The sequence below is a fragment of the Podarcis vaucheri genome (assembly GCF_965113315.1).
Source record: "Podarcis vaucheri genome assembly, chromosome: 10".
NCBI classification, from domain to species: domain Eukaryota; kingdom Metazoa; phylum Chordata; class Lepidosauria; order Squamata; family Lacertidae; genus Podarcis; species Podarcis vaucheri.
In genome coordinates this window covers 2,526,733-2,551,504 of record NC_138748.1, presented here as the reverse complement: position 1 = coordinate 2,551,504, position 24,772 = coordinate 2,526,733, and the positions used below count along the sequence as shown (strand labels likewise).

General features: G+C 41.3%; 1 protein-coding gene across 6 annotated transcripts in view; it reads left to right on the top strand.

The window, feature by feature from the left end:
- Nucleotides 1–24,772, top strand: part of UPF2 (UPF2 regulator of nonsense mediated mRNA decay) — a gene marked incomplete at its 3' end in the record, with an annotated part of 68,433 nt that overhangs the window by 31,606 nt on the left and 12,055 nt on the right. For 4 of the 6 annotated variants that reach the window (XM_082240066.1, XM_082240067.1, XM_082240069.1 and 1 more), the window contains exons 4-17: nucleotides 4,656–4,816; nucleotides 5,110–5,307; nucleotides 5,685–5,834; nucleotides 8,392–8,454; nucleotides 11,414–11,517; nucleotides 12,905–12,990; nucleotides 14,021–14,129; nucleotides 17,028–17,141; nucleotides 17,503–17,619; nucleotides 18,978–19,163; nucleotides 20,139–20,342; nucleotides 20,832–21,107; nucleotides 22,716–22,899; nucleotides 24,591–24,730. In XM_082240066.1, the coding sequence (XP_082096192.1) occupies nucleotides 4,656–4,816; nucleotides 5,110–5,307; nucleotides 5,685–5,834; nucleotides 8,392–8,454; nucleotides 11,414–11,517; nucleotides 12,905–12,990; nucleotides 14,021–14,129; nucleotides 17,028–17,141; nucleotides 17,503–17,619; nucleotides 18,978–19,163; nucleotides 20,139–20,342; nucleotides 20,832–21,107; nucleotides 22,716–22,899; nucleotides 24,591–24,730 (2,092 nt within the window). The remainder of the gene's footprint in view (nucleotides 1–4,655; nucleotides 4,817–5,109; nucleotides 5,308–5,684; nucleotides 5,835–8,391; nucleotides 8,455–11,413; nucleotides 11,518–12,904; nucleotides 12,991–14,020; nucleotides 14,130–17,027; nucleotides 17,142–17,502; nucleotides 17,620–18,977; nucleotides 19,164–20,138; nucleotides 20,343–20,831; nucleotides 21,108–22,715; nucleotides 22,900–24,590; nucleotides 24,731–24,772) is intronic. The other 2 variants (XM_082240068.1, XM_082240071.1) reach the window with 1 other exon arrangement.

Genomic DNA, 24,772 nt, shown 5'->3' with positions numbered 1-24,772 from the left:
ACTTGACACTCAATATGCCAGCAAGTTTGGAAAACTCAGCAGTGGCCAGAGGCTTGGAGAAGATCAGTCTACATCCCAATCCCAAAGAAGGGCAGTGCCAAAGAATGCTCCAACTACCGCACAATTGCACTCATTTCACATGCTAGCAAGGTTGTGCCTAAAATTCTACAAGGAAGGCTCAAGCAGTATGTGGACCGAGAACTCCCAGAAGTGCAAGCTGGATTTAGAAGAGGCAGAGAAATCATAGAATCATAGAGTTGGAAGAGACCACAAGGGCCATCGAGTCCAACCCCCTGCCAAGCAGGAAACACCATCAGAGCACTCCTGACATATGATTGTCAAGCCTCTGCTTAAAGACCTCCAAAAAAGGAGACTCCACCACACTCCTTGGCAGCAAATTCCACTGTCGAACAGCTCTTACTGTCAGGAAGTTCTTCCTGTTTAGGTGGAATCTTCTTTCTTGTAGTTTGGATCCATTCCTCCATGTCCGCTTCTCTGGAGCAGCAGAAAACAACCTTTCTCCCTCCTCTATGTGACATCCTTTTATATATTTGAACATGGCTATCATATCACCCCTTAACCTCCTCTTCTCCAGGCTAAACATGCCCAGCTCCCTTAGCCGTTCCTCATAAGGCATCGTTTCCAGGCCTTTGACCATTTTGGTTGCCCTCCTCTGGACACGTTCCAGTTTGTCAGTGTCCTTCTTGAATTGTGGTGCCCAGAACTGGACACAGTACTCCAGGTGAGGTCTGACCAGAGCAGAATACAGTGGCACTATTACTTCCCTTGCTCTAGATGCTATACTCCTATTGATGCAGCCCAGAATTGCATTGGCTTTTTTAGCTGCCGCGTCACACTGTTGGCTCATGTCAAGTTTGTGGTCAACTAAGACTCCTAGATCCTTTTCACATGTACTGCTCTCAAGCCAGGTGTCACCCATCTTGTATTTTGTGCCTCTCATTTTTTTTGCCCAAGTGCAATACTTTACATTTCTCCCTGTTAAAATTCATCTTGTTTGTTTTTGCCCAGTTCTCTAATCTGTCAAGGTCGTTTTGAAGTGTGATCCTGTCCTCTGGGGTGTTAGCCACCCCTCCCAGTTTGGTGTCATCTGCAAATTTGATCAGGATGCCCTTGAGTCCATCATCCAAGTCGTTGATAAAGATGTTGAATAAGACCGGGCCCAAGACAGAACCCTGTGGCACCCCACTAGTCACTCTTCTCCAAGATGAAGAGGAACCATTGATGAGCACCCTTTGGGTTCGGTCAGTCAGCCAGTTACAAATCCACTGAGTGGTAGCATAGTCAAGACCACATTTTACCAGCTTCTTTACAAGAATATCATGGGGCACCTTGTCAAATGCCTTGCTGAAATCAAGGTAGGCTACATCCACTGCGTTCCCTTCATCTACCAGGCTTGTAATTCTGTCAAAAAACGAGATCAGGTTAGTCTGACATGACCTATTTTTCAGAAATCCATGCTGACTATTGGTGATCACAGCATTCCTTTCTAGGTGCTCACAGACTGTTTGCTTAATGATCTGCTCCAGAATCTTCCCTGCTATTGATGTCAGACTGACTGGGCGGTAATTATTTGGGTCCTCTCTTTTCCCCTTTTTGAAAATAGGGACAACATTTGCCCTCCTCCAGTCTACCGGGACTTCGCCTGTTCTCCAGGAATTCTCAAAGATGACTGCCAGTGGTTCTGAGATCACATCTGCCAGTTCTTTTAATACTCTTGGATGCAGTTCATCTGGCCCTGGAGACTTGAATACATCTAAACTAGCCAAATATTCTTGTACTATCTCCTTAGTTATTCTGGGCTGTGTTTCCTTTGCTGAATCATTTGCTCCAAATTCTTCAGGTCGGGCATTGTTTTCTTTATCTGAGAAGACTGAGGCAAAGAAGGCATTGAGTAGTTCAGCCCTTTCTGTGTCCCCTGTTTGCATTTCACCATCTTCTCCTCTGAGTGACCCCACAGTTTCTTTGTTCTTCCTTTTGCTACGAACATACCCATAAAAGCCTTTTTTGTTGCTTTTAACCTCTCTAGCAAGCCTGAGTTCATTCTGTGCTTTAGCTTTTCTGACTTTGTGTCTACATGTGCTGGCTATTTGTTTGAATTCCTCTTTTGTGGTTTCCCCCCTTTTCCATTTTTTGTACACATCCTTTTTTAATCTTAATTCAGTTAAAAGTTCTTTAGATAGCCACCCTGGCTTCTTTAGGCACCTTCCATGTTTCCGTCTCATTGGTATTGCCTGACGTTGTGCTTTTAGTATCTCCCTCTTAACAAACTCCCAGCCATCATGAACTCCCTTTCCTTTTAGTATTGTTGTCCATGGGATCTCACCCAGCACTTCCCTAAGTTTTATGAAGTCGGCTTTCTTAAAGTCAAGAAATTGAGTCCTAGTATGCTTGACTGCTCCTTTCCGCTGTATAGTAAACTTCAGAAGAGCATGATCACTCGCGCCTAATGATCCTTCCACTTCTACCCCACTAACCAGGTCATCAACATTGGTTAGGACCAGATCTAAAATCTAAGAAGGACACTGACAAACTGGAACGTGTCCAGAGGAGGGCAACCAAAATGGTCAAAGGCCTGGAAACGATGCCTTATGAGGAACGGCTAAGGGAGCTGGGCATGTTTAGCCTGGAGAAGAGGAGGTTAAGGGGTGATATGATGGCCATGTTCAAATATATAAAAGGATGTCACATAGAGGAGGGAGAAAGGTTGTTTTCTGCTGCTCCAGAGAAGCGGACACGGAGCAATGGATCCAAACTACAAGAAAGAAGATTCCACCTAAACATTAGGAAGAACTTCCTGACAGTAAGAGCTGTTTGACAGTGGAATTTGCTGCCAAGGAGTGTGGTGGAGTCTCCTACTTTGGAGGTCTTTAAGCAGAGGCTTGACAACCATATGTCAGGAGTGCTCTGATGGTGTTTCCTGCTTGGCAGGGGGTTGGACTCGATGGCCCTTGTGGTCTCTTCCAACTCTATGATTCTATGATTCTATGAAACTATGGCAAGTTCTTAAAGAAATGGGAGTGCCTGATCACTTCATCTGTCTCCTGAGAAATCTATGTGGGACAATAAGCTACAGTTAGAACTGGATATGGAACAACTGATTGGTTCAAAATTTGGAAAGGAGTACAACAAGGCTATATATTGTCTCCCTGCTTATTTAACTTGTATGCAGAATTCATCATGCGAAAGGCTGGACTAGATGAATCCCTAGCCGGAATTAACATTGCCAGAAGAAATATCAACAACCTCAGATATGCAGATGACACAACCTTGATGGCAGAAAGTGAGGAGGAATTAAAAAAAACTTTTAATGAGGGTAAAAGAGGAGAGCACAAAATATGGTCTGAAGCTCAACATAAAAAAAAACAAGATCATGGCCACTGGGCCCATCATCTCCTGGCAAATAGAAGGGGAAGAAATGGAGGCAGTGAGAGATTTTACTTTCTTGGGCTCCATGATCACTGCAGATGGTGACAGCAGCCACGAAATTAAAAGACACCTGCTTCTTGGGAGAAAAGCAATGACAAACCTAGGCAGCATCTTAAAAAGCAGAGATATCACCTTGCTGACAAAGGTCCGTAGAGTTAAAGCTATGGTTTTCCCAGTGGTGATGTATGGAAGTGAGAGATGGACCATAAAGAAGGCTAATTGCCGAAGAATTGATGCTTTTGAATTATGGTGCTGGAGGAGACTCTTGAGTGTCCCATGCAAGAAGATCTATCCATTCTTAAGGAAATCAGCCCTGAGTGCTCACTGGAAGGACAGATCCTGAAGCTGAGACTCCAAGACTTTGGCCACCTCGTGAGATGAAAAGACTCCCTGGAAAAGAACCTGATGTTGGAAAAGATGGAGGGCACAAGGAGAAGGGGACGACAAAGGACGAGATGGTTGGACGGTGTTCTCGAAGCTACCAGCATGAGCTTGACCAAACTGTGGGAGGCAGTGGAAGACAGGAGTGCCTGGCGTGCTCTGGTCCATGAGGTCACAAAGAGGTGGACACGACTAAACAACAACAACAATAACAACAACTGGACTTAATCACATCCATTCCTTTTCTTCCCCATGTCTCCCTCCTATTATTTGTCCCATTATTGAAATTTGTATTTCAGCCTCCAGGGTTCTAGCTATGCTTGCATAACTTTTAAGTACAATTATTGTTTTGGCCAAAATATGGGGTATAATTTGAAAATAAAAGCGAATCAATACTATAAGTAGTAATAGCTATGAGAAAGTGAAGAATGCGAATTTATTTTATTTCAAAGGTGTTGGTAATTATTTTTGGAGCAGCTTACAAATAGGTTGCTGCTGAAAACGTATGGCTTCAAAGAAAACATTTTTTGCTCTTACTGATCATATACTGATCTTTTTCTTTAAAGATTGCAAAGCAGCTTTATCCTCCCTTTTTATGGGCTCAGTAATACGATTTTTAATAGTCAAATATTTGTTGATGTTGAATATTCTTAATGGATTTTAACTCTGGATTATTCTAAGAAGAATTAAAATCTAGAGTTACAATTGTTTGTTCATATTTGGAATCATAGAATCATAGAGTTGGAATAGACCACAAGGGCCGAGTCCAACCCCCTGCCAAGCAGGAAACAGCATCATTGCTCTTTTTTCTTGGTTTATATTTCTAGGCGTATTCTGCACTCTAAAGGAGAGTTGAGTGAAGATCGGCATAAGCAGTATGAAGAATTTGCTATGTCCTATCAAAAGTTGTTGGCAAACTCCCAGTCTTTAGCTGATCTCCTGGATGAAAATATGCCTGATCTCCCACAGGATAAACCAGTGCCTGAAGGTATGGAATTTCCTAGTTCAGAAGGCAAACTTTTTAGTTCTGATGGAAACACAAAAGCATATTAATAGCTATTCTCCCCCCCTTTTTTTTGAGAATGAAAACAAAGCAAAGTGAGCAACGTCTTGTGATCATTTTGTTGCTTTCTTCCTAGTATTGCTTCTTGGTGTGTCTGTTCTTTACTTTGCAATCCCCACTGATTTCACCCTCGTGTATATTAGAAGGAATTATGTGACAAATTGATACAGATACTGAAATCTGCTGTAATACATAACATTCTGCTTTTTATATTCCAGAACATGGGCCTGGCATTGACATTTTTACCCCAGGCAAACCTGGTGAATATGATTTGGAGGGGGGCATCTGGGAGGATGAAGATGCTCGAAACTTCTATGAGAACCTAATTGACTTAAAAGCATTTGTGCCGGCTATTTTGTTCAAGGATAACGAAAAATGTTCCCAGATTAAGGACTCTGGTAAAGATGATTCTAGAGGTACATTTTTGGGGTTTTTTTGCAACATTGTTTTAGAAGTTGCGATAGAGAGGGTAGTAGCATTTTATCCTGATCCATGTATATGCTAGCTCTGCAGCACAAGTGTATCTTCTTAACAAATTGCACTTTGCTATTACGATACCTATGCCTACTGAGAAATCACATGAAAACTTTATTTTCTTGGAGGAGTAAGAACAGTGCTTAAAACCTATTGAAAAATGAAGCTGTTCTAAGAGGCAGTTTAAGTGTCAGTGATTAAAGAGACACTCGCTCTCTGTATTATATTTTCTTCAGAAACTGTAAACTATGAACATGGAGGGTCAAGGGGCCAGGTAAAAATTGGGAAAAGTATGTACATCTTACTATTTTTAAAACAGAGTTAAAAGAAACTAAGGAAAACAAAGATGTGTCTGGTACTGATGATCTGGATTTGGACCTGGAGAATCTGGACATTAATGACGATGCTCTTGAATTAGACTGTGGTGATGAAGCAGAAGATCTCACAAAAAAGCTTCTTGATGAACAAGGTAAAAATAATATGGAGAGGTATATTTTTTGTCTTTATTAGTTTTCCTAAATTGAATTTATTACCGAGCCAATCTATAGCAATGCGTATAATTTTTTTCACGGTATTGACAAAACTGTGGATACGCTACTTCATTTTGGAAGCATTTGTGATTGGGCACAATAGTACTTTCATCCACTCTGTTACATGACCTCTTTTTAGTGTTTCCACGACCAAAGATGCTTCTGTGCCTCAGCCAGGGAATTGCTTTCAGTGAACTAATCTTCATTACTACTAGGGCATGCTGTCAGTAATACTTGTTCCCTGTAATTTGATATCATTGCCTGTCAGCAGAAAAATTGCTTCTTGGCAAGGGTTCATTAGTTATGCCACGGGAGCCTGTTCTTAGTGGGATGCGGGTGGCGCTGTGGGTAAAACCTCAGCGCCTAGGACTTGCTGACCGCATGGTCGGCGGTTCGAATCCCCGCGGCGGGGTGAGCCTCCCGTCTTTCGGTCCCAGCTCCTGCCCACCTAGCAGTTCGAAAGCACTCCTAAGTGCAAGTAGATAAATAGGTACCGCTTTATAGCGGGAAGGTAAACGGCGTTTCCGTGTGCTGCGCTGGTCTGGCTTGCCAGTTGCACCTTCGTCACGCTGGCCACGTGACCCGGAAGTGTCTTCAGACAGCGCTGGCCCCCGGCCTCTTAAGTGAGATGGGCACACAACCCTAGAGTCGGACACGACTGGCCCGCACGGGCAGGGGTACCTTTATCTTTTAGCATGTTCTGCTTCCTTACACAACCCAGCGGTGGCATACCTAGATGTGGTAAACAGCTGTTGAAACTGGTGCAGGCTATTTTCTATATTATTGAATTGATGTGAGATTTTTCACTGAGAAGCATGGGAAATTTTGTTTCTAAACACAGTGAGGTAATGATTACTCAGCTGTTCAAAACAATATATCTTCTTGATGTAGAAAGCAATAAGATTTTGTTTGATCTTATCAAAGTGTTACCACATTTCCCCATTAGGATAGCCATTTGCATGGCTTTTTATTAACATCCAGTTAGCATGGGACAGTAAACCAAACATGGCTAAGTATGGACGTACAAGTGTGCAGGTACTCAAAACAGAAATCCTGTCCACTTTGTTCCTCCCCTGCTCCTCCTCCTCCTCCTGCTGCTGCTGCTGCTGCCATGCTTTCGGTCACTCCAGACAAACCACAAACTGCAGCCAAGGTTTCTTTTTGGATTGCCAGTCTTGGTCTGTCTAAAGTGAAACAAACATCAAGCCCTGGGTTCAGATGTACTGTTAAGCCAAGCCATGGCTTACCTCCCGGTAACAGCAGCAGAAGGACCAGGGGAGGAATGAAGTGTCTGGGATTTCTTCTGTGAGTACCTGCATGCTTCTGTGTCCATGCTTAGCCATGGTTTGGGTCAGTGCTACTTGTGAACCAAGCCACTATAAATCTTACTACAGTGGTGCCCCGCAAGACGAATGCCTTGCAAGACGGAAAACTCGCTAGACGAAAGGGTTTTCCGTTTTGGAGGTGCTTCGCAAAACAAATTTCCTATGGGCTTGCTTCGCAAGACGACAATGTCTTGTGAGTTCCTGCTGGTTTTTTTCCTCCCCCCCCTTTTTCTAAGCCGCTAAGCCGCTTATCAGCTGATCCGATAAGCCGCTAAAAGTGCTAATCCGCTAATCCGTCAATGGGCTTGCTTTGCAAGATGAAAAAACCGCTAGACGAAGAGAATCACAGAACGGATTCTTTTCGTCTTGCGAGGCACCACTGTATAGAGAAAGCCTTTTTGGATTAAGTGAATTCCAGTTCCAGTTTTGCAGTCAAAAGTTGTTTTCCTGAAATAGTTCTCTGCTAGCTATAGCCTCGTTTTCCAGGGTAAATGGCAATTGTTGAGGAACTTAACCATGTTTGGAGGATAGTATTCACAAACTTGCTGCCTAGCCTTGCACAAGTCACATTCTCTTAACTTTAGTTCTCCTGTGTGTGGAATATGAATTATATAGTGACCTGCCTTGCCAAGGCTGTTAGGGTGAATGAGACTGGTTGTGAAGCACTTTGTGTGGTTAAAAGTGTAATGACATCTGTGTATGAGTGAGAGAAAGCAGATGAGGAGCAGGGAGAGAACAATAATTCAATTCCATTCATTGAATTCTCTCCCAAATTGTAAACTAATACTAAAAATCTACTAAATTGTGTGGATATTTGACCTGCTGATAATATGTGGTGGTTGTCTTTAAATAAGAAGCAACCCATTGCTTTGAACACTTCTCAGTCTGGCTTAAGATTCAAATTTTAGGATATTCATCTCAGCACTGTTTATTTTTCACATAGTTTATTGGTGATAGTGAGATTAGAATATTAATATGCTTTATACCCCAATATACTTTAAATAAAAACCCTGATTGCATACTATTAATATGGAAAGTAACATGAACTTGGGGAGGGAACATTTACATAAAGGAAGAGGAAATTATTTCTTTCATAATAAAGATTTGCTTCTGTGTCATGTTTTGTTATGGGTGTGTTTAAATTTTTTTGTTCTATTTTTAATATGATTAGGCAAGAAACAGGGAGCAGATAGCACCGGAGCTGAAAATAGTGACGGAAAGCAAGCTGCACGAAGTGAGTTTATAGGTGGTGCCTAAGGAGAAGAAGCCGCTTAAAGCAGATAAGCTTCTAGGGGGTAGGGAGCAGATAGAAGTTCTAGGCAGAGTGACTCATGCCAAATTATCTGTAACTAGAGCCGTTTTAGATAAGTGCTGTGTCAGGCTTCTATATGGGAGCAAAACAAAATACTTAAAATGGTTAAGAAAAATGGTTCAGACCCTGCTGATAATCAAATTAACTTAGGGGTGAACTTGAAATACTAGTTCCTGTAGGTAGCCAATGATGATTTTGTGTTCTGGCTGCCACTTTGAACACATTCCTCTTGTAAAGCACCTAGAAGTTAATGTAAAGCTTAAGTGAAAACAGAAGGAAATTTTCCAGTGAGGACTGAGACAAACCTCACCCAAATGTGTTTTTGGTCACACCAACTAACTTGCCACATAAAAGGTAAACTTTTTAGACTCACCACATTTATCAGAAATGAAAACCTTACTTTTTAAAAGATTGCTTATGAATCTGAGTTCAGAAACCCAACCAGGGTCACTAAAAATCCAGAGAGGGTAAAGATTTTCTTCTAAGACAATGAAATACCATATTTCACTGCATACTGGTTGCCACCACATAATAGTTGCACCACCCTTTTTTGGACTCCGAAAATGGTCCCAGAGCATTCCCCGCATAATGGTTGCAGGGTAACTTCTAAAGCTCCACTAAGCCTCAAGCCGCCCCCGCCCCGGCTTCCCTCCCACCTCGCCATCTCAGCCATGAGCTCCTAGGGGGAGCGGAGCAGGCGGGAATGTTTCTCCCCATTCTCCTGCTGCTGCTTTTTTATCACTGTTTCAGCGGGAATTGATGCTGGGGACAACTGGGCCACGTGGGCTGAGGGGAGATGGTGGCGGCCCCCAGCAGGCCTGGCCACAGCTGCTGCCGTCGCCCCTCGTTTGCTGTTCCTATGGCATTCCTTACGAAACTTCCTGTCCGAATTTGAATGGCTGTTCCGCTCTTGCAATGCAAAGTATAGGGCAGTTTTGTTCACTGTACAGATTCTGATAGATGAGTGACGCTGCTGCGTCTCAGTAGGCTGGACCAGAGAACATATGCACAAGGGAGGCTTCATTTTTACTGAAAGGTACACTAGTGTCTTTCCATTTTCTCTCCCCATGGTCCCAATAACAACAGTGACTTTGTCTCTGGCTCTCCCTCGCTCTCTCTGCGCTGCCAGCCCAGCTCCTCTGATCCACCTGCTGTTGTTCCCACTTTATTCCTTGCATAATGGTCGCACTTTCGTATTTCCCCATGTAATAGTCGCACCCCCCTTTTTGAAAGGAAAAATCAGCACAAAAAATGCGACCATTACGCGCTGAAATGCGGTTTCAGCAATGGTTCAGATAACATATGAGGGTAATCTGGTTTTTAAAATGGCTAATTTAGTTTATTATAAAAAACATTTTTAAAACATTGCAACCATTGTAAGTTTAATACGCTGCAGGCAGCAAGACCTCTCCCCTCCCCTGAGTCAAGACAGGATTGGGGGAGGCAGGTTGGGTGATGACATATTTTGCCTGTCTATTAAAGCAAACCAAAATTTGTGGGCCCCTCTTCGTAGCACATAAAGTTTGAAGGGGCAGCTCTTTGTTTCAGTGTCTGCCTTAAAACTCCTAAATGCTTTTTTAAAATGTGGCCTAAATGCTGAAATAGTTCTGCACATTAGTTCATTTTCCATCTTCCTTACCTGTGAGACCTATTTGCAGTCCAATCCATAGTGTATATAGTCTGACTAGGTGGCATTAGTTTTCATAACAGTAGGAGAAGTGTTGTGGATGAGCATGTAAGATCTGTCTGTATTAGATAGTATTTAGGTAATGGGAACCAAAAAATATATGCGCTGTCTGGAGGTGAGAGAATTGACTGTGGCTTAAACCTACTGAGAGTACAAATCGTTGCTCTAGGAAAGGAGACTGATTTCTGAATTCTCTTTAATCTAATCCTTTGCTATTGGAAAGTACAGTGGTGCCCCGCAAGACGAATGCCTCGCAAGACGGAAAACTCGCTAGACGAAAGAGTTTTCCGTTTTGGAGGTGCTTCGCAAAACGAATCTCCTATGGGCTTGCTTTGCAAGACGAAAATGTCTTGCGAGTTCCTGCGGGTTTTTTCCCCTTTCCCCCCCTTTTTCTAAGCCGCTAAGCCTCTTATCAGCTGATCCGATAAGCTGATAAGCCGCTAAAAGCCGCTAATAGCGCTAATCTGCTAATCCGTCAATGGGCTTGCTTCACAAGACGAAAAAACCGCTAGACGAAGAGAATCACAGAACGGATTCTTTTCGTCTTGCGAGGCACCACTGTATAATAAAACAAGAGACTGGGAGCCACATAGAAAGCCTAGACGGGCAACCCCTGCTGTAGAGCGTTGGTAATTGGGTTCATGGAAGAATCTTTCCCTTGGTGTTTAAAAGGCCACTTTCAATTTCAAACCTGAAACCAGAAACGGGTGGTGATATCAAAGCTTCCCAGGACTGGAACTCTGAGGAATCCACAAACCTAGATGCAAATGGGACTTTGGTTCCAAAAAAGTCTCTGTTGTCATTCTCAGTTCTACTAGGAGAGGACAAATATAGATCTCTTTGGTCTTCATAGGTTAGTTCTTCTTGCCTGCTCGTGCCTCTTGTATGTGTCCTTCTTTGCTGTTGCTAATGAAAGTAGCACTGAACTTTGCTGTCTCTTCTATGTGCATTTCAAATCTGCTTTGCCCCATTTCTATTTTATCTTTCCCTTCAAAGATGTTACTAGAGAATGGCCTATAGGGATTGACCATTTTTCTTATGTTTATTTCCTCATTGAAAAAGTGTGATTCACTTCCCTAAGGTGAGTGATTATATAGGACTTGCAAGCATACTTGAACAGTTAATGTATCATTACTACAGTGTGTGAGAGCTTTTGGTTTCTCTCATTTGTTTTTTTTTTTTTTAAATGGCTAGAACAAGAAGATGAAGAAGCCAGTACCGGGTCACATTTGAAGCTTATAGTAGATGCTTTTCTTCAGCAGCTCCCAAACTGTGTAAATAGAGACCTAATAGACAAGGTACAGTAAACTTGTAGTGTTTCTCCTTTATATCCATAAGTTGGTTATTGGATGTTGATATACCGTATTTTTCGCCCGATAAGACGCACTTTTCCCCCTCCAAAAATGAAGGGGAAATGTGGGTGTGTCTTATGGGGCGAATGCAGGCTTTCGCTGAAGCCTGGAGAGCGAGAGGGGTCGGTGTGCACTGACCCCTCTCGCTCTCCAGGCTTCAGGAAGCTATCCCAAGTCTTGCAAGCCCGGCGGGATGTCCCGCGGGCTCGCAAGGCTTGCGGGCAGCAGCCTGCACCCAAAAGCTGGGGACAGCGGAGAGGCGCAGAGCCGCCACCCCGCTATTCCCCGACCTGATCTGGAGGCTGGCTTGCTTCTCCCCCCCCCCCCCGCCAGCCCCACAAGCTCGCGGGATAGGGGGATGGCGAAGGGCTGCCATCCTGCTATTCCCTGACCTGATCTGGAGGCTGGGGGAGGGAGAAGCAAGCCTGCTTCTCCCCCCGCCAGCCCCACAAGCTCGGGGGATAGCGGGCCAAGCTGTCCCTGAAGGCAGAAGAGGGAGACAGAGCACTCCATCTCCCTCTTCTAGCTTGGGATGGTTGCGCAAAGCCTCTGCTGGGCAGCGCAGTGCGCTGCCCCACAGAGGCTTGGGAGGCTGTCCCTGAAGGCAGAAGAGGGAGACGGAGCGCTCCTTCTCCCTCTTCTAGCTTGGGGATGGCTGCGCAAACCTGGGGGATAATCTAATTTTTTCCTTTGATTTCCCCCCTCAAAAAATAGGTGCGTCCTATAGGGCGAAAAATACGGTAATCTGTTAGATAGTTTTACTGTTATATGCCACTCTTACACCCACTGTTAATATGGTAAGATGCAAATATACAGTATAGCAGAAATTCGGTGAATGTTGGCAGTAACAATCCCAAATAAATTTTGTAAAAAATGTCCTAAAATTTGAGAGAGTTTGGTGAACACTGCTAGCCATATACTTCAGTTTGTCAGCATTTCTTTCTTGGACTTAAACCAGTGAATTGTGTACCAATTAGCTCAGGTGCTCATAAATTGACCTGGAGTTACAGCAGTTACAGTTCTAATCTACAGAGCAGACACATTCTGACGTGGCTGTGGCTTTATTGGCAAATAACTGTGTATATAGACTATTCAAAAACAATATTCTATCCTTCCAAGTGAACTGTGATTGACTTAATTAAAAAATGGTTGGAACACCAGAGTCCAATGAAATGACATAACAGATGTGATCTTGCCCAGGGATTGCCAATTGGCCTTCTTAAGGATGAAAGAAACTATTGTTTCCCATGTGTAGAAGAGTATGTGACACTCTTTCTTTTCACCTTTTAAATAATCTGTGTATTGTCAGATTTAAGTGCCTTTCTTCTTGCAGGCAGCAATGGATTTTTGCATGAACATGAATACAAAAGCAAATAGGCGGAAGTTGGTTCGTGCTCTCTTCATAGTTCCTCGTCAAAGGTAAGTGTTGAAGAGGAGGTTAAGGGGTGATATGATAGCCATGTTCAAATATATAAAAGGATGTCACATAGAGGAGGGAGAAAGGTTGTTTTCTGCTGCTCCGGAGAAGCGGACACGGAGCAATGGATCCAAACTACAAGAAAGAAGATTCCACCTAAACATTAGGAAGAACTTCCTGATAGTAAGAGCTGTTCGACAGTGGAATTTGCTGCCAAGGAGTGTGGTGGAGTCTCCTACTTTGGAGGTCTTTAAGCAGAGGCTTGACAACCATATGTCAGGAGTGCTCTGATGGTGTTTCCTGCTTGGCAGGGGGTTGGACTCGATGGCCCTTGTGGTCTCTTCCAACTCTATGATTCTATGATTCTATGATTCTATGAAATGTCATATTAATGGTCATGGCAGAGATACCTTAAGTAACAGGGACAGCAAACAATGGTTTTAAGCTAAAATGACCTCCCAAACCAGCAGCAGCATGGTAAACAAACACACGTAGATGCCTAATTAGTTCCAAAAAATATGTCATATCTAATACAAACAGATGCCACTGTTTAGTCATTAATTAACCCTAGCAGGAATAAAAGGCTTTCAAACACCATCTTCCAACAGGTAACTGGATTAAATATTGTCACATTTCATCCCTCCCTTATGAGAGTTTCATACCCCACCCTAGTATTTGGACAAATGTGGATTTTATGAAGTTAAATAGGCAGTGTTTGTGGACTCTATGAAGTTAAATAGGCAGTGGACTCTAGAAATGGCATTTCAATAGTGGCATTTGAATATTTTCAGAACAGGTGAGCAGATGTGACTCTATTCATTTCTTTTGCACCCTCATGCATGTAGTTCTGTATAGTCAAAGAAATATGAACAACATCTGTAGGTAAAAAAAGAAGATATTCCTTCCAAGAAGGTAGCTGAATGTACATGTATAAATATATCAGAAGTACACTTACAAAACAGAACAGTTAGAACTTTAATATTTTTCTATATAAAATAATGCTATATTGCATGTGTAACCTTTTGTTTGCAGGCTGGATTTGCTACCATTTTATGCACGGCTGGTTGGCACATTACATCCTTGCATGTCTGATGTAGCAGAGGATCTCTGTTCCATGCTAAAAGGTGACTTCAGATTCCATGTAAGTTTCTATTTGTTTTGCATCTCACAGATTCATTTATGAAATGTTTTAAAATACAACAGTGTGAAAAGTTAAAAGTAATAATGCTGACAGTGTCATAATGGAATATGATGATGCTGTTTTATCGAGTAAGACTCAGTTTGTGAGAGTAAGTTTTCAAGGTATTACTCAATAAACTGATGTCTGACCAGCAATATGTATATTTGTGAACAGACATATAATAGTTGTACCTAACAAGAGAATGGGTTTTGTTATAGATGTTAATCTTCAGAATATCCTAAGACCGGATGTCTTTTGTTACCTTCATCTAGTTCACCAGCTACAGCCTGAGCACTGTAGCCCATGCATTGGTAACCTTAAGGCGCGGTTACTGTGATGTTATTTATGTGGGGCTGCCTTTGGGTCTGGTTTAGAAGCTCCAGCTGGTGTAGAATGCTTCCGCCAGATTTCTAATGGGAGCTTTGAGAACATGCAACACAGTTCTTAAAACAGCTGCACTGGCTGCCAGTCTGCTGCCAAGCCCAATTCAAAGTTCTTACATTGATTTACAAATCCCTGAACAACTTTGATCTAGGATACCCCAGGGACCACTTGAACCCATATACAAGCAACTCTCCCTTTGAGCGGGAGTTGCGTTCCAGGTCATTGCATGCCTGTTCTGCCCCCTTCCGGGGCTGAAAGTGACACACATGGTGGTGGCCGTGTGTCAATTGGACACATGCAAAATGATCACCGCCTGTATAGCAGCTTGATCACTGCAGGAGCTTCTTTGGTCATTCCCCAAGTTGGTGAGGCTTGTTTGACAGCAACAAGAAATTGAGTCTTTAGTGTCATTGGGCCAGTCTGTGGAATACTCAGCCTATAGAGACTCAGCAAGCGCCTTTTGTGCCAGCTATTAACCTCTTGCTGAAAACTTTTCTGCCAGGCTGAAGCATCCCCCACAATAGTCTGTTGATAGAATTGTAGAGTTGGAATGGACTGTGAGAGCCATCTAGTCCAGCCCCTGCAAATGCAGGAATCCTTTGTCCAATGTGGGGCTGGAACCCACAACCCTGTGTTTAAGAGTCTCATGCTTTACTGACTGAGCTGTTGATTTGAGCTGCTTTTAATTTATTTTTGCTTTTAATTTGTTTTTAACTTTGCTATTTTATTATTTGGTTTCTTTGATTTGTTGTAAATCACTGTGATATATATTTATGATACAGTGATATATGTGTATACATTAGATATAGATATATGTGAGATTTCCATGAGGCAGTGTTTTTTACCTGTGGTCTGGAAACCTCCAGAGGTTCTCAGGAGCTCAGTGAAAATGCTACAGAGGTCTAAGACGCGTGCACTGTATGCAGAAAATGCAACCTATCTGCTAGTTTAAATCTGGAAGTTTAAAATAGAAAAACTAGTTGCCTTTACAGCAGTTCATGTAACTGCAGTCCTCCGCTTCCAGCAAAGAGCTTCATTGGACCACGTCAGCAAAGGAGATATGCAGCAGTTGCATTTCTAATCTGAAATATTCTCACGTATCCTCTCATGTGATACCCCAAAATTATGACACCTCAAACTGGTACTAAAAAAAGAGAGATTTTGTTGAACAATGAATTCTTAGAAAACTCCAAGGATGATATATTTGAACAATTTAATAACATAAAAGTGTTGATGAATACAGAATGCTAAATCAAATCAATAAATGCCTCTGCTCTTGCGTGGTTTTGTAATTGTGCATTTTTGTATATCATAAAGCAGTCATTCTTCAAAAATACCCCCACCCCAAATAAACAGTTATGTAATAAAAATATAATTTGGCCAGAGAGAGTCATCTTTAATTTTTAGTGATTCATCTGGCCACTTCACTATAAGCTAAGAACTAACTTAAGAAATTAAAAGTCTTGAGGATGTTATTACTGTTATAAAGAGTACCAATATGATGATAACTCTACTGATTAAATCTGCAGGCCAATCTTATAAAGATATTTGTCGCATTAACTTTTAGTACTAATGTGACTATTGGCTGGGACTCGGAGTACCAGGACCATCTCCTGGTGGTGCTTATTACCTATTTAAACATCAAACTCCTGTGCCATATCTCAATCTGCTTTTGAAAGTCCACTTGATTTCTACTTAGCATAGAGAGCTACTGCTGATGAAGCACAAGCCCAATACTCCTGAGACATGTGAAACTCGATGTATACTTCTTTGGATTCTGGCCATTGTGTTTCAATATCCCACCAATAAATTGGATTTAAAATTGGTTATTTTATGCAATCTTTCACCTGTTCATGAACAAAAAGGCAGGACTATTTGGGCCTCGGCAGTCCTGCATGCATGGAATCTGGCACCAAGAGGGAAATCTTGAGAATGTCATCTGTCACTCAGAAAGATTTGGGAAGAATGGAGGAGCATAATTCCATAGTTCCTGATGCACATATATCCACATATCATTTGTTTGCCATCATTGTGAATTTTGAACCCATGTTTTTAGAAACGTCCAAACATTATTTATAGGACTCTTTCTTTGATTGTAATTCAGTTAACTCATTGAAATCCTCCAGAAAAAGAACTGAATATTTTAGCCACATCCCTGAAAATATTATACTGATTTTATTATTTGCATCCTAAATACATCCAGTGTCAATTTTTATACCAAAAAACACTGTTTTAATTTTATTTTTTAAAACTGCCTTAACTGAAGTAATAAAGCCAGATTTCAATTTAACAATTAAGGCTATTCTCAAACCATTCTCCTGCTTCTCCTTGTACTGCCCTCCCCCAGCCCCTTGTTGCACTCTGGGGAGTGTGCGTCCACACACATGAAAATAGACAGCTGCATATCTGTTGTGGGCAATAACATATTAATTTGTTGCATACTAAAAGTAAATCTTCCTGTATTCCTATGTTTAGGTGAGAAAGAAGGACCAGATCAACATTGAAACAAAGAATAAAACTGTGCGATTCATTGGTGAACTTGCTAAGTTTAAAATGTTCTCCAAAAGTGACACTCTGCATTGCTTAAAGGTTGGTGCTCATGTACACTGAGGATCAGTTCACATCCCCTTTTTCTTTTATTTTCCTGGCATACTCAGAGGTTCTCTATACAAAGCTTGTGTCGCAATATACTTTTTATAATGGCAGAGGGAATAATTGGGTGTGATCGACAGTGGGTGTGGTTGTATTACCATTCAGTGTATATTATCATTTAATGTATATTTTTAAGAATTGGAATTCCATCACTATAGATAAGATGTGATGAAGCTGTGCTGCCATTTTAAGAATTTCACATTTTACTTTAGCCCCAAACAAGGTTGATTTTGAGCCCACTCTGAATACTCTGATAAATTAGTATGAAAGGCATTCTAAATGTAATTTATTTCCACAGATGCTCTTGTCTGACTTCTCTCATCACCATATTGAAATGGCATGTACATTGTTGGAGACTTGTGGTCGATTCCTGTTCAGATCTCCAGAATCTCATTTGAGAACTAGTGTCCTTTTGGTAAGAATAATTTTTTTAGGGAGCTGTTTTTAAAACATAAACATAACAGCCTGCTGGGTGGGCTAAGCACATGCAGTCCCTGAGCACGAGAGCACTCTCCCTCCTGCAGTTTCCAGAAGTATTGCTGCTTCTGAGCATAGCCATCGTAGCTAGGAGCCAAGTTTGTGGCCATCACTGCCTCCTGTGGGAGCAAGTTCTGTAGTTAAGCCCTGTGCTGTGTGAACAAGCACTTTCTTTTAGCTGTTCTGAATCTTCCAACATTCAGCTTCATTGAATTTGTGAGAGGGAGAACAATGTTTTCTCTCCGTGCCATGCAAAAATTTATAAACTTCCATCATGTCACCTCTTATTCGTCTTTTCTCTAAACTAAAAAGTCCCCAAACACTTCTGCCTTTCCTCAAGTTGTTCTTTGACAACTCTTTCAAAGCCATAGTTACAATAAAATGTTCTAAGATATGATTCTAATGCTTAGCAGGTGGTGGGCCAGTTCCTGTGGGAGAAGAGACGCTTCCCTACCCAGGGTAACACATTTTATTTTATGCAGTCTGTCCTTGGGGGCAAAGTCACACAAATCAGCTTTCTCCTCCTACGAGTCTCTGCCTGGAACATCCACATATATTACAGGATAAGGGTTTGTGTAGGGGTCGGCAACCTAAGGCCCATGGGCCGGAAGCAGCCCCCGAGCCGCCCCTGAACCGAGTTGCCCACTCAAGCGAGTCCCCGCTCGCTGTGATAAACGGGGACTCTCTTCCATGGCACCGGAAATTGCTTCTGCGCATGCCCAGACACTGGAAATCGCGTCTTCACATGTCCATGGTGCCGGAAATTGCTTGTGTGCAGGTGCAATTTTTTTTTGCATCTGGGCATGCGCAGAAGTGATTTCCGGTGTTGTGCTGTGCCAGTCTGGCCCACAGAGGATCCAGCCCATGCCCGGTAAGCCTTGCCGACCCCTGGGTTTGTGGGTTGAGATTTGTGGCAGTTGCTTACTGACAGTGAGAATTGGCTCCCCCTTTGGTAGCCATCTGAACTGGCGCAAGAACTTCAGCAGAGAATTATATGCTTAGCTATCAGCAGCCTTGGTGGGCAGAAAGCACCAGGAGCAAGGATATGTGTCTTACCTTCCTACATTCTCAAATTATAGTTAAAAATATAGGGCTGCACATTCAGCAATAGTTGTTAGAGGTGCAATGTAGGAAAGCTAAGTAGATTTTAGCTTGTGAGCCAGATAATATTTCACAGTGTGATTTTCTTGGTGGAAAATAGGTTTTTGCTTTTGCTTTAGCTAGAAGAACAAAACAAATGGTTCTTATGAAAACTTAGTATGTCTGCGCAGGGTGATTATTTCTCTTTGTTTCCAGGAACAAATGATGCGAAAGAAACAAGCCATGCACCTGGATGCACGCTATGTCACCATGGTGGAAAATGCCTACTACTACTGCAATCCTCCTCCTGCTGAGAAAACAGTGAAAAAGAAACGCCCTCCTCTCCAGGAGTATATTCGGAAGCTCCTTTATAAGGATCTCTCCAAAGTCACTACTGAGAAGGTGCGTTCTCTTCAATCTTGGTGGGTTTCCCCAAAACCCATTATCCAGGAATAGAATAATGGAATTTTATCCTAGAATAACTTCTAAAGCATGAAATCTAAAGTACATAGGATTTTAAATTCAATTTTTCCTGTTTTAATTTTTTTTAAATGAATGAGATTATCAGGGAAGTAAGCTGAAGGACGCTAAAATGAATGGGAAAGTGCAGATCCGATAGCTAACTTCAAACTAATACACCTGAATATTGTCTTGAATATTAAATTACATTAAAGTACTTAAGTCCTCAGGAGCAATATGTTGAGTATATCATGTAAAGATTTACTTAAAGCAAAGATTCTTACATTTGTTAAGTTCAGCACCTAGACTTTGAAAATAAGCCTCCAAAAACTACTTGTCTGTAGCATTCTACAAGCCCGCCTGTTTCTCTGCAGCATACTAATGCATTTGTGGCACATCTAACAGCATGATAGTTTTTAAAAAAGAACTTTTACAAATGTCCTGCCTGTGGAAACATATCAGCTTTCCCTTAGGTACTGTTCTGGGGCTTCTCTTGCTCTTCCCCAAGCAAATTTCAGGGGTGGGGAGAAGGGGGAAATCCTGTTGTGCAAGCAGAATCCCTTCCACAGGGCTGCTTCTGGTGGGGTTCTTTATGTGAACCCTCTCTTTACTCTTTTGGCAGTTTACAATGAGTTGGGAGTCCTTTCTTGGCTTCAGTCCTTTCTTCAAGGGATGAATGGGAAATCCTTTCCAGCATGACTAAAGACAGCAGTAGCACTTTTATATGATGGGTTGATATGTCGGCTCTGAGTGTGTGTGTGTTAAGATAAGAGGCCACAATGAACTATGGGTACCCCAAAGTACTTTTTTCTTTGGGGGAGGGGGAGTAATTTTACTTAGTAGTCAACATATATGTATGTAAAGCATCCAACTTTGTTTTTTTCTTTTTGAGTTAAGTTTCTTTAAAATCTTGTTCAGGTCCTGAGACAGATGCGCAAATTGCCCTGGCATGACCCTGAAGTGAAAGACTATGTTATATGTTGTATGATCAACATCTGGAATGTGAAATACAATAGTATTCACTGTGTAGCCAACCTTTTAGCAGGACTGGTACTTTACCAAGAGGATGTTGGAATTCATGTTGTGGATGGTGTCCTAGAGGATATTCGGCTAGGAATGGAGGTAAAAAACTTTTAGGTTTTTCTATGTGAAATAGAACATAGTACAAAACATTTAAAAAGAAGTTTAGAAATTATGTACGTTAACTTTTTTATAAACATTTGAGGCCCAAGGTTGAGGAAGGATGCACTAAGTAAAAAGCACGGTAGGAGTTGATATGGTTGTTTTATAGCATCGTTGTCCTTGACATAAATGGCTAGACTGGATTGGTAGTTATTAGGACAAGTTTTCATTGGTTAACTGATAAAGTGAGATGCATGTGAGATACTGAGGGATGGAGAAGCCTGGATCAAAATTCTCCAATCTGCATGTTTACACTGCACTTCACTTAATTATGCTAATTTATCATGAACAGTAGTGCAGGCAGCCACACTCCATCTTTACAGCTTTTGCTTAATCACAGTACATTATGAGGCCTCTGCAGGGTATTGAACTTCATCTAGTGTTTAAGAAGTGTATGTTAACATGTCAGTGGTATTTTGTTTGCTGAAGGTTAATCAGCCAAAATTTAACCAGCGGAGGATCAGCAGTGCCAAGTTCCTGGGTGAACTGTACAATTACAGAATGGTAGAGTCGGCAGTAATATTTCGAACTCTGTACTCCTTTACATCGTTTGGTGTGAATTCGGATGGTACATCTAGCCCACTTGATCCTCCAGAACATCTTTTCCGAATTCGACTGGTGTGTACCATCCTTGACACTTGTGGGCAATACTTTGACAGAGGATCCAGCAAACGGAAACTTGACTGCTTCCTGGTCTATTTCCAGGTAGGAACAAGCTTCATCTTTCCCTGTCACCAAATTTGTCTCTTACATATTACTTATTTATTATTTTATTTGAAGTAGGCATACCGCTCACAAAGTAACATGTAGAAATGCGAGTACTATTAAGATGTATTTGGATGGTCACCAGAAGAATGTTATTTATAAAATTTGTTAGGCGCTTTATCTTACCCAGGGCAACCTAAAGCGACTTACAACCAACCAAACAGACAGACCCCCCACAGCAACAACATAGATACATTAAAGCCAAGAAGAAAAAGAAATATATTAAAGACATATCGACTTCCAAAAGGTCACAGATAATTACAGACCAAAGGCCTAGCTATAGAGGAAAGTTTTTGCCTGGTGCCTAAAGCCTTATAATAATGGTGCTAGGCAAGCCTCCCTTCCACAATCGGGAGCCACTGCAGAAAAGGCCTGTTCTTGCGTCGCCACTCTCTGGACTTCTTGTTGAGGGAGATACTTGAAGAAGGGTCTCAAATGATGATTGGAGGGTCTGGGAGAGGTGATCCTTGAAGTCTTGCAGTCCTGAACCATTTTAGGCTTTATAGGTAGAAACCAGCACTTAGAATCGGGCCCAGAAACTAATAGGCAGCCCTTGCAGGCAAGCCAGGATTGGCATTAGATGCTCAAACCATATTTCTCCAGTTAGCAGCCTTGCCACTGAATTCTGCACCAGCTGAAGCTTCTGAACCGTCTTCAGAGGCAGCCCTATGTATAATGCATAGACAAGAGAAGCTAGACTATTCCTGTCCAGATAGGAGCGCAGTTGGGTAACCAGCCGAAGTAAGAGTTGCAGAATAAAAAAGTCGAATGAAAAGGGTAGAAAGGAGTTAAACTATCAGGAGGAAAATAAAATTGTGTTAAATCTGACCGACACTAGGTGGTATTTATGCCACATTTGTTCAGCAGTGCAAATTAGGTGAAGAAGGCATGATTGAAGAGTAATCCCATGTTGAAAGGAGAAGAATTATAGGGACAAAACAAAATCAATGAGAGAGACAAGAGAAGTTAATAAAACAATTAAATGAAGAAGAAACTGTAGTATCAACAGTGCATTCATTCAATAGTTGGCAAAGTAAAACTGATCTCAAAAACACTGTAAAATGTTATTGAAATGGGAAACAAAAGATGAATTGGTTAAATCAGCAATGATACACTGGGCTAAAGATTTTGGTCATAATATTGATATGACCCCATGGGAACTACTGTGGAGAGTGAATATGAAATATACAGCCTGTTTTACTTTAAAGGAAAATTACATGTAAATTATATGCAGGTGGCATTTAATGCCAAATAAATTGGTAAAGATGTTTAAGACTATGTCAAATAAATGCTGGAAGTGTAAAAATAATGAAGGGACGTTTCTTCATATGTGGCGGACATGTGAAAAAGCTAAAGGCTTTTGGGAAACTATACATAATAAAATGAAAAAGATATTTAAGCTGGTTATTCACCCCAAAGCCTGAAGTTTTTCTCCTAGGGATAAGTTAGCCTTGTTCCTTGTTTTAGCTTTGTATGTTAAGATCCGAATTTCACTAGACTAATTCTAGTGGTTGCCTATCTGTTTTGCAATTATCTGTGTCTTTCCAGAGGTATGTTTGGTGGAAGAAAAGCCTGGATGTTTGGACAAAAGATCACCCGTTCCCTATAGACATTGACTATATGATCAGTGATACATTAGAATTACTGAGACCAAAGATAAAACTGTGCAATTCCCTGGAAGAATCTGTTAGGCAGGTACAAGAACTGGAAAGGGAATTCTTAATCAAACTAGGTAAGAATGCTACATCAAGAATGAAAGGAACTGAAATCATTGTTGTCTGTTTCTGCATTTTTTGGCTATATAGTACAGTACTTTCTGTAACTTGAATAAATTTTTAGGATAAGTGAGTATGTACTTGACTCATTCTAGAATTTTGAAATATGTTATGAGGACTGTAGCAACATACAGTGAGGATGGGGATACAGGCTGGTCTGTGAATCTGTTCCTGGTATAAATTAGTATTTACAGTGGTACCTCGGGTTACAATCGCTTCAGGTTACAGACTCCTCTAACCCAGAAATAGTACCACAGGTTAAGAACTTTGCTTCAGGATGAGAACAGAAATTGTGCGGCGGCAGCGGGAGGCCCCATTAGCTAAAGTGGTACCTCAGTTTTAGAACAGTTTCAGGTTAAGAACAGACCTCCAGAATGAATTCAGTTCTTAACCTGAGGTACCACTGTACCGTCATTTGCATGTTCTGACCTGTGTGTTGTGCTACTTCTAATGTGCAGAGATCTTTTGTTCCTTTATCTTTCCCAGAAGGATTAAGTTCTCTGTAGAATCAGAATGTAACATAAATAATAACCTTGTAGATTGATAAAAACTACATTTAGCAAGAAACCGGAATAAATTTTACTAGCAATGGTTTCAGATAATATTCCCAAAAACAAAACTAGGCTATTTATGTATGCAACGTCGGCAGCAAGGGTTATAGTGGCAAAACAGTGGAAAGATAAAAATACACCCACTAAAGAGGAAGGGGTAGTCAAATTGTGCGCGTACTTGGAGCTCGCAAAGCTGACAGATGCAATAAGAGAGAAACCTAAAAAGTTGGTGAAAGAAGAATGGGAATGTTTAAATAATTATTTAGGGGACAAGGGCTCAGCAAGAAAGACCTGGCTATGTTTAGAATGATAGCACATAGAGAAATGCTCCCTGATACCAAGATGAGGGATTCCTTTGGAATGCAGATAGAGATAATTGATAAGAATAATGATCTGTTGTGAGCTTGACGGAAGTGTACAATAGATGAGCTTTCCTGCTTTGGCTCATCTTCCTTTTTCTTTTTTTCCCATTCTATTTTTCTTTTTTCTTTTCTTTTATCTTTCCCATAGTTGCCTATGTTCTGTATCATGTACTTCGATATTTTTTGTAGTCTTTTGTAGGTTTTTTCCATTACTATTAAGGAATTTTCCTTTGTAATTTTGGTTGTCTATATTTATATGTACCTGTTTAAAGCAAAATAAAAGTTAAAAAAAAGAAAAGGAAAAAAATAACCTTGCATTTAATATAAACTCTCACAACCCCTTTTTTCTGTTAGATAATTGTGTAATTCCTTTGATGCATACCACATTTTGATCACATGCTTAGTGCTGGCAAAAAACTATAAAATCAAGTAAAAATCAAGTAACAAAAGCCATTATTATTGTGGTTCTCTGTTAAAAAATTAGGGTAAGCATCTATCAGAAGAAAATAGTAATGTTGGTTGATGGGACAGTAAAATGTCCTGAGAATTGTTCGTAAACTTAGCTTGACCCTTTGCATGTATCTCTTAAGTAAAACTGCAGTCCTGACCTTAGTTACTTGGGAGTGAATAGCCACTGGTTTCAGTAGTCCTTACAAGTACATGTGTGTTGGATCTCCGACATGGTCAGAATTCTTTCTAATGCCACTCATTAATAATTCTTATTTCCTTTCTTAGGCCTTGTGAATGACAAGGACTCTAAAGAGTCAATTGCTGAGGGAGAGAACCTTGAGGAAGATGAGGAGGAGGAAGAAGGTGGAGTCGAGATAGAAGAGCAATCTGGAAATGAAAGTGAAATAAATGAGCCAGAGGAGGAGGTATTCTTTTTCCACCATTAATTTACTAAGCTACAATTTGAG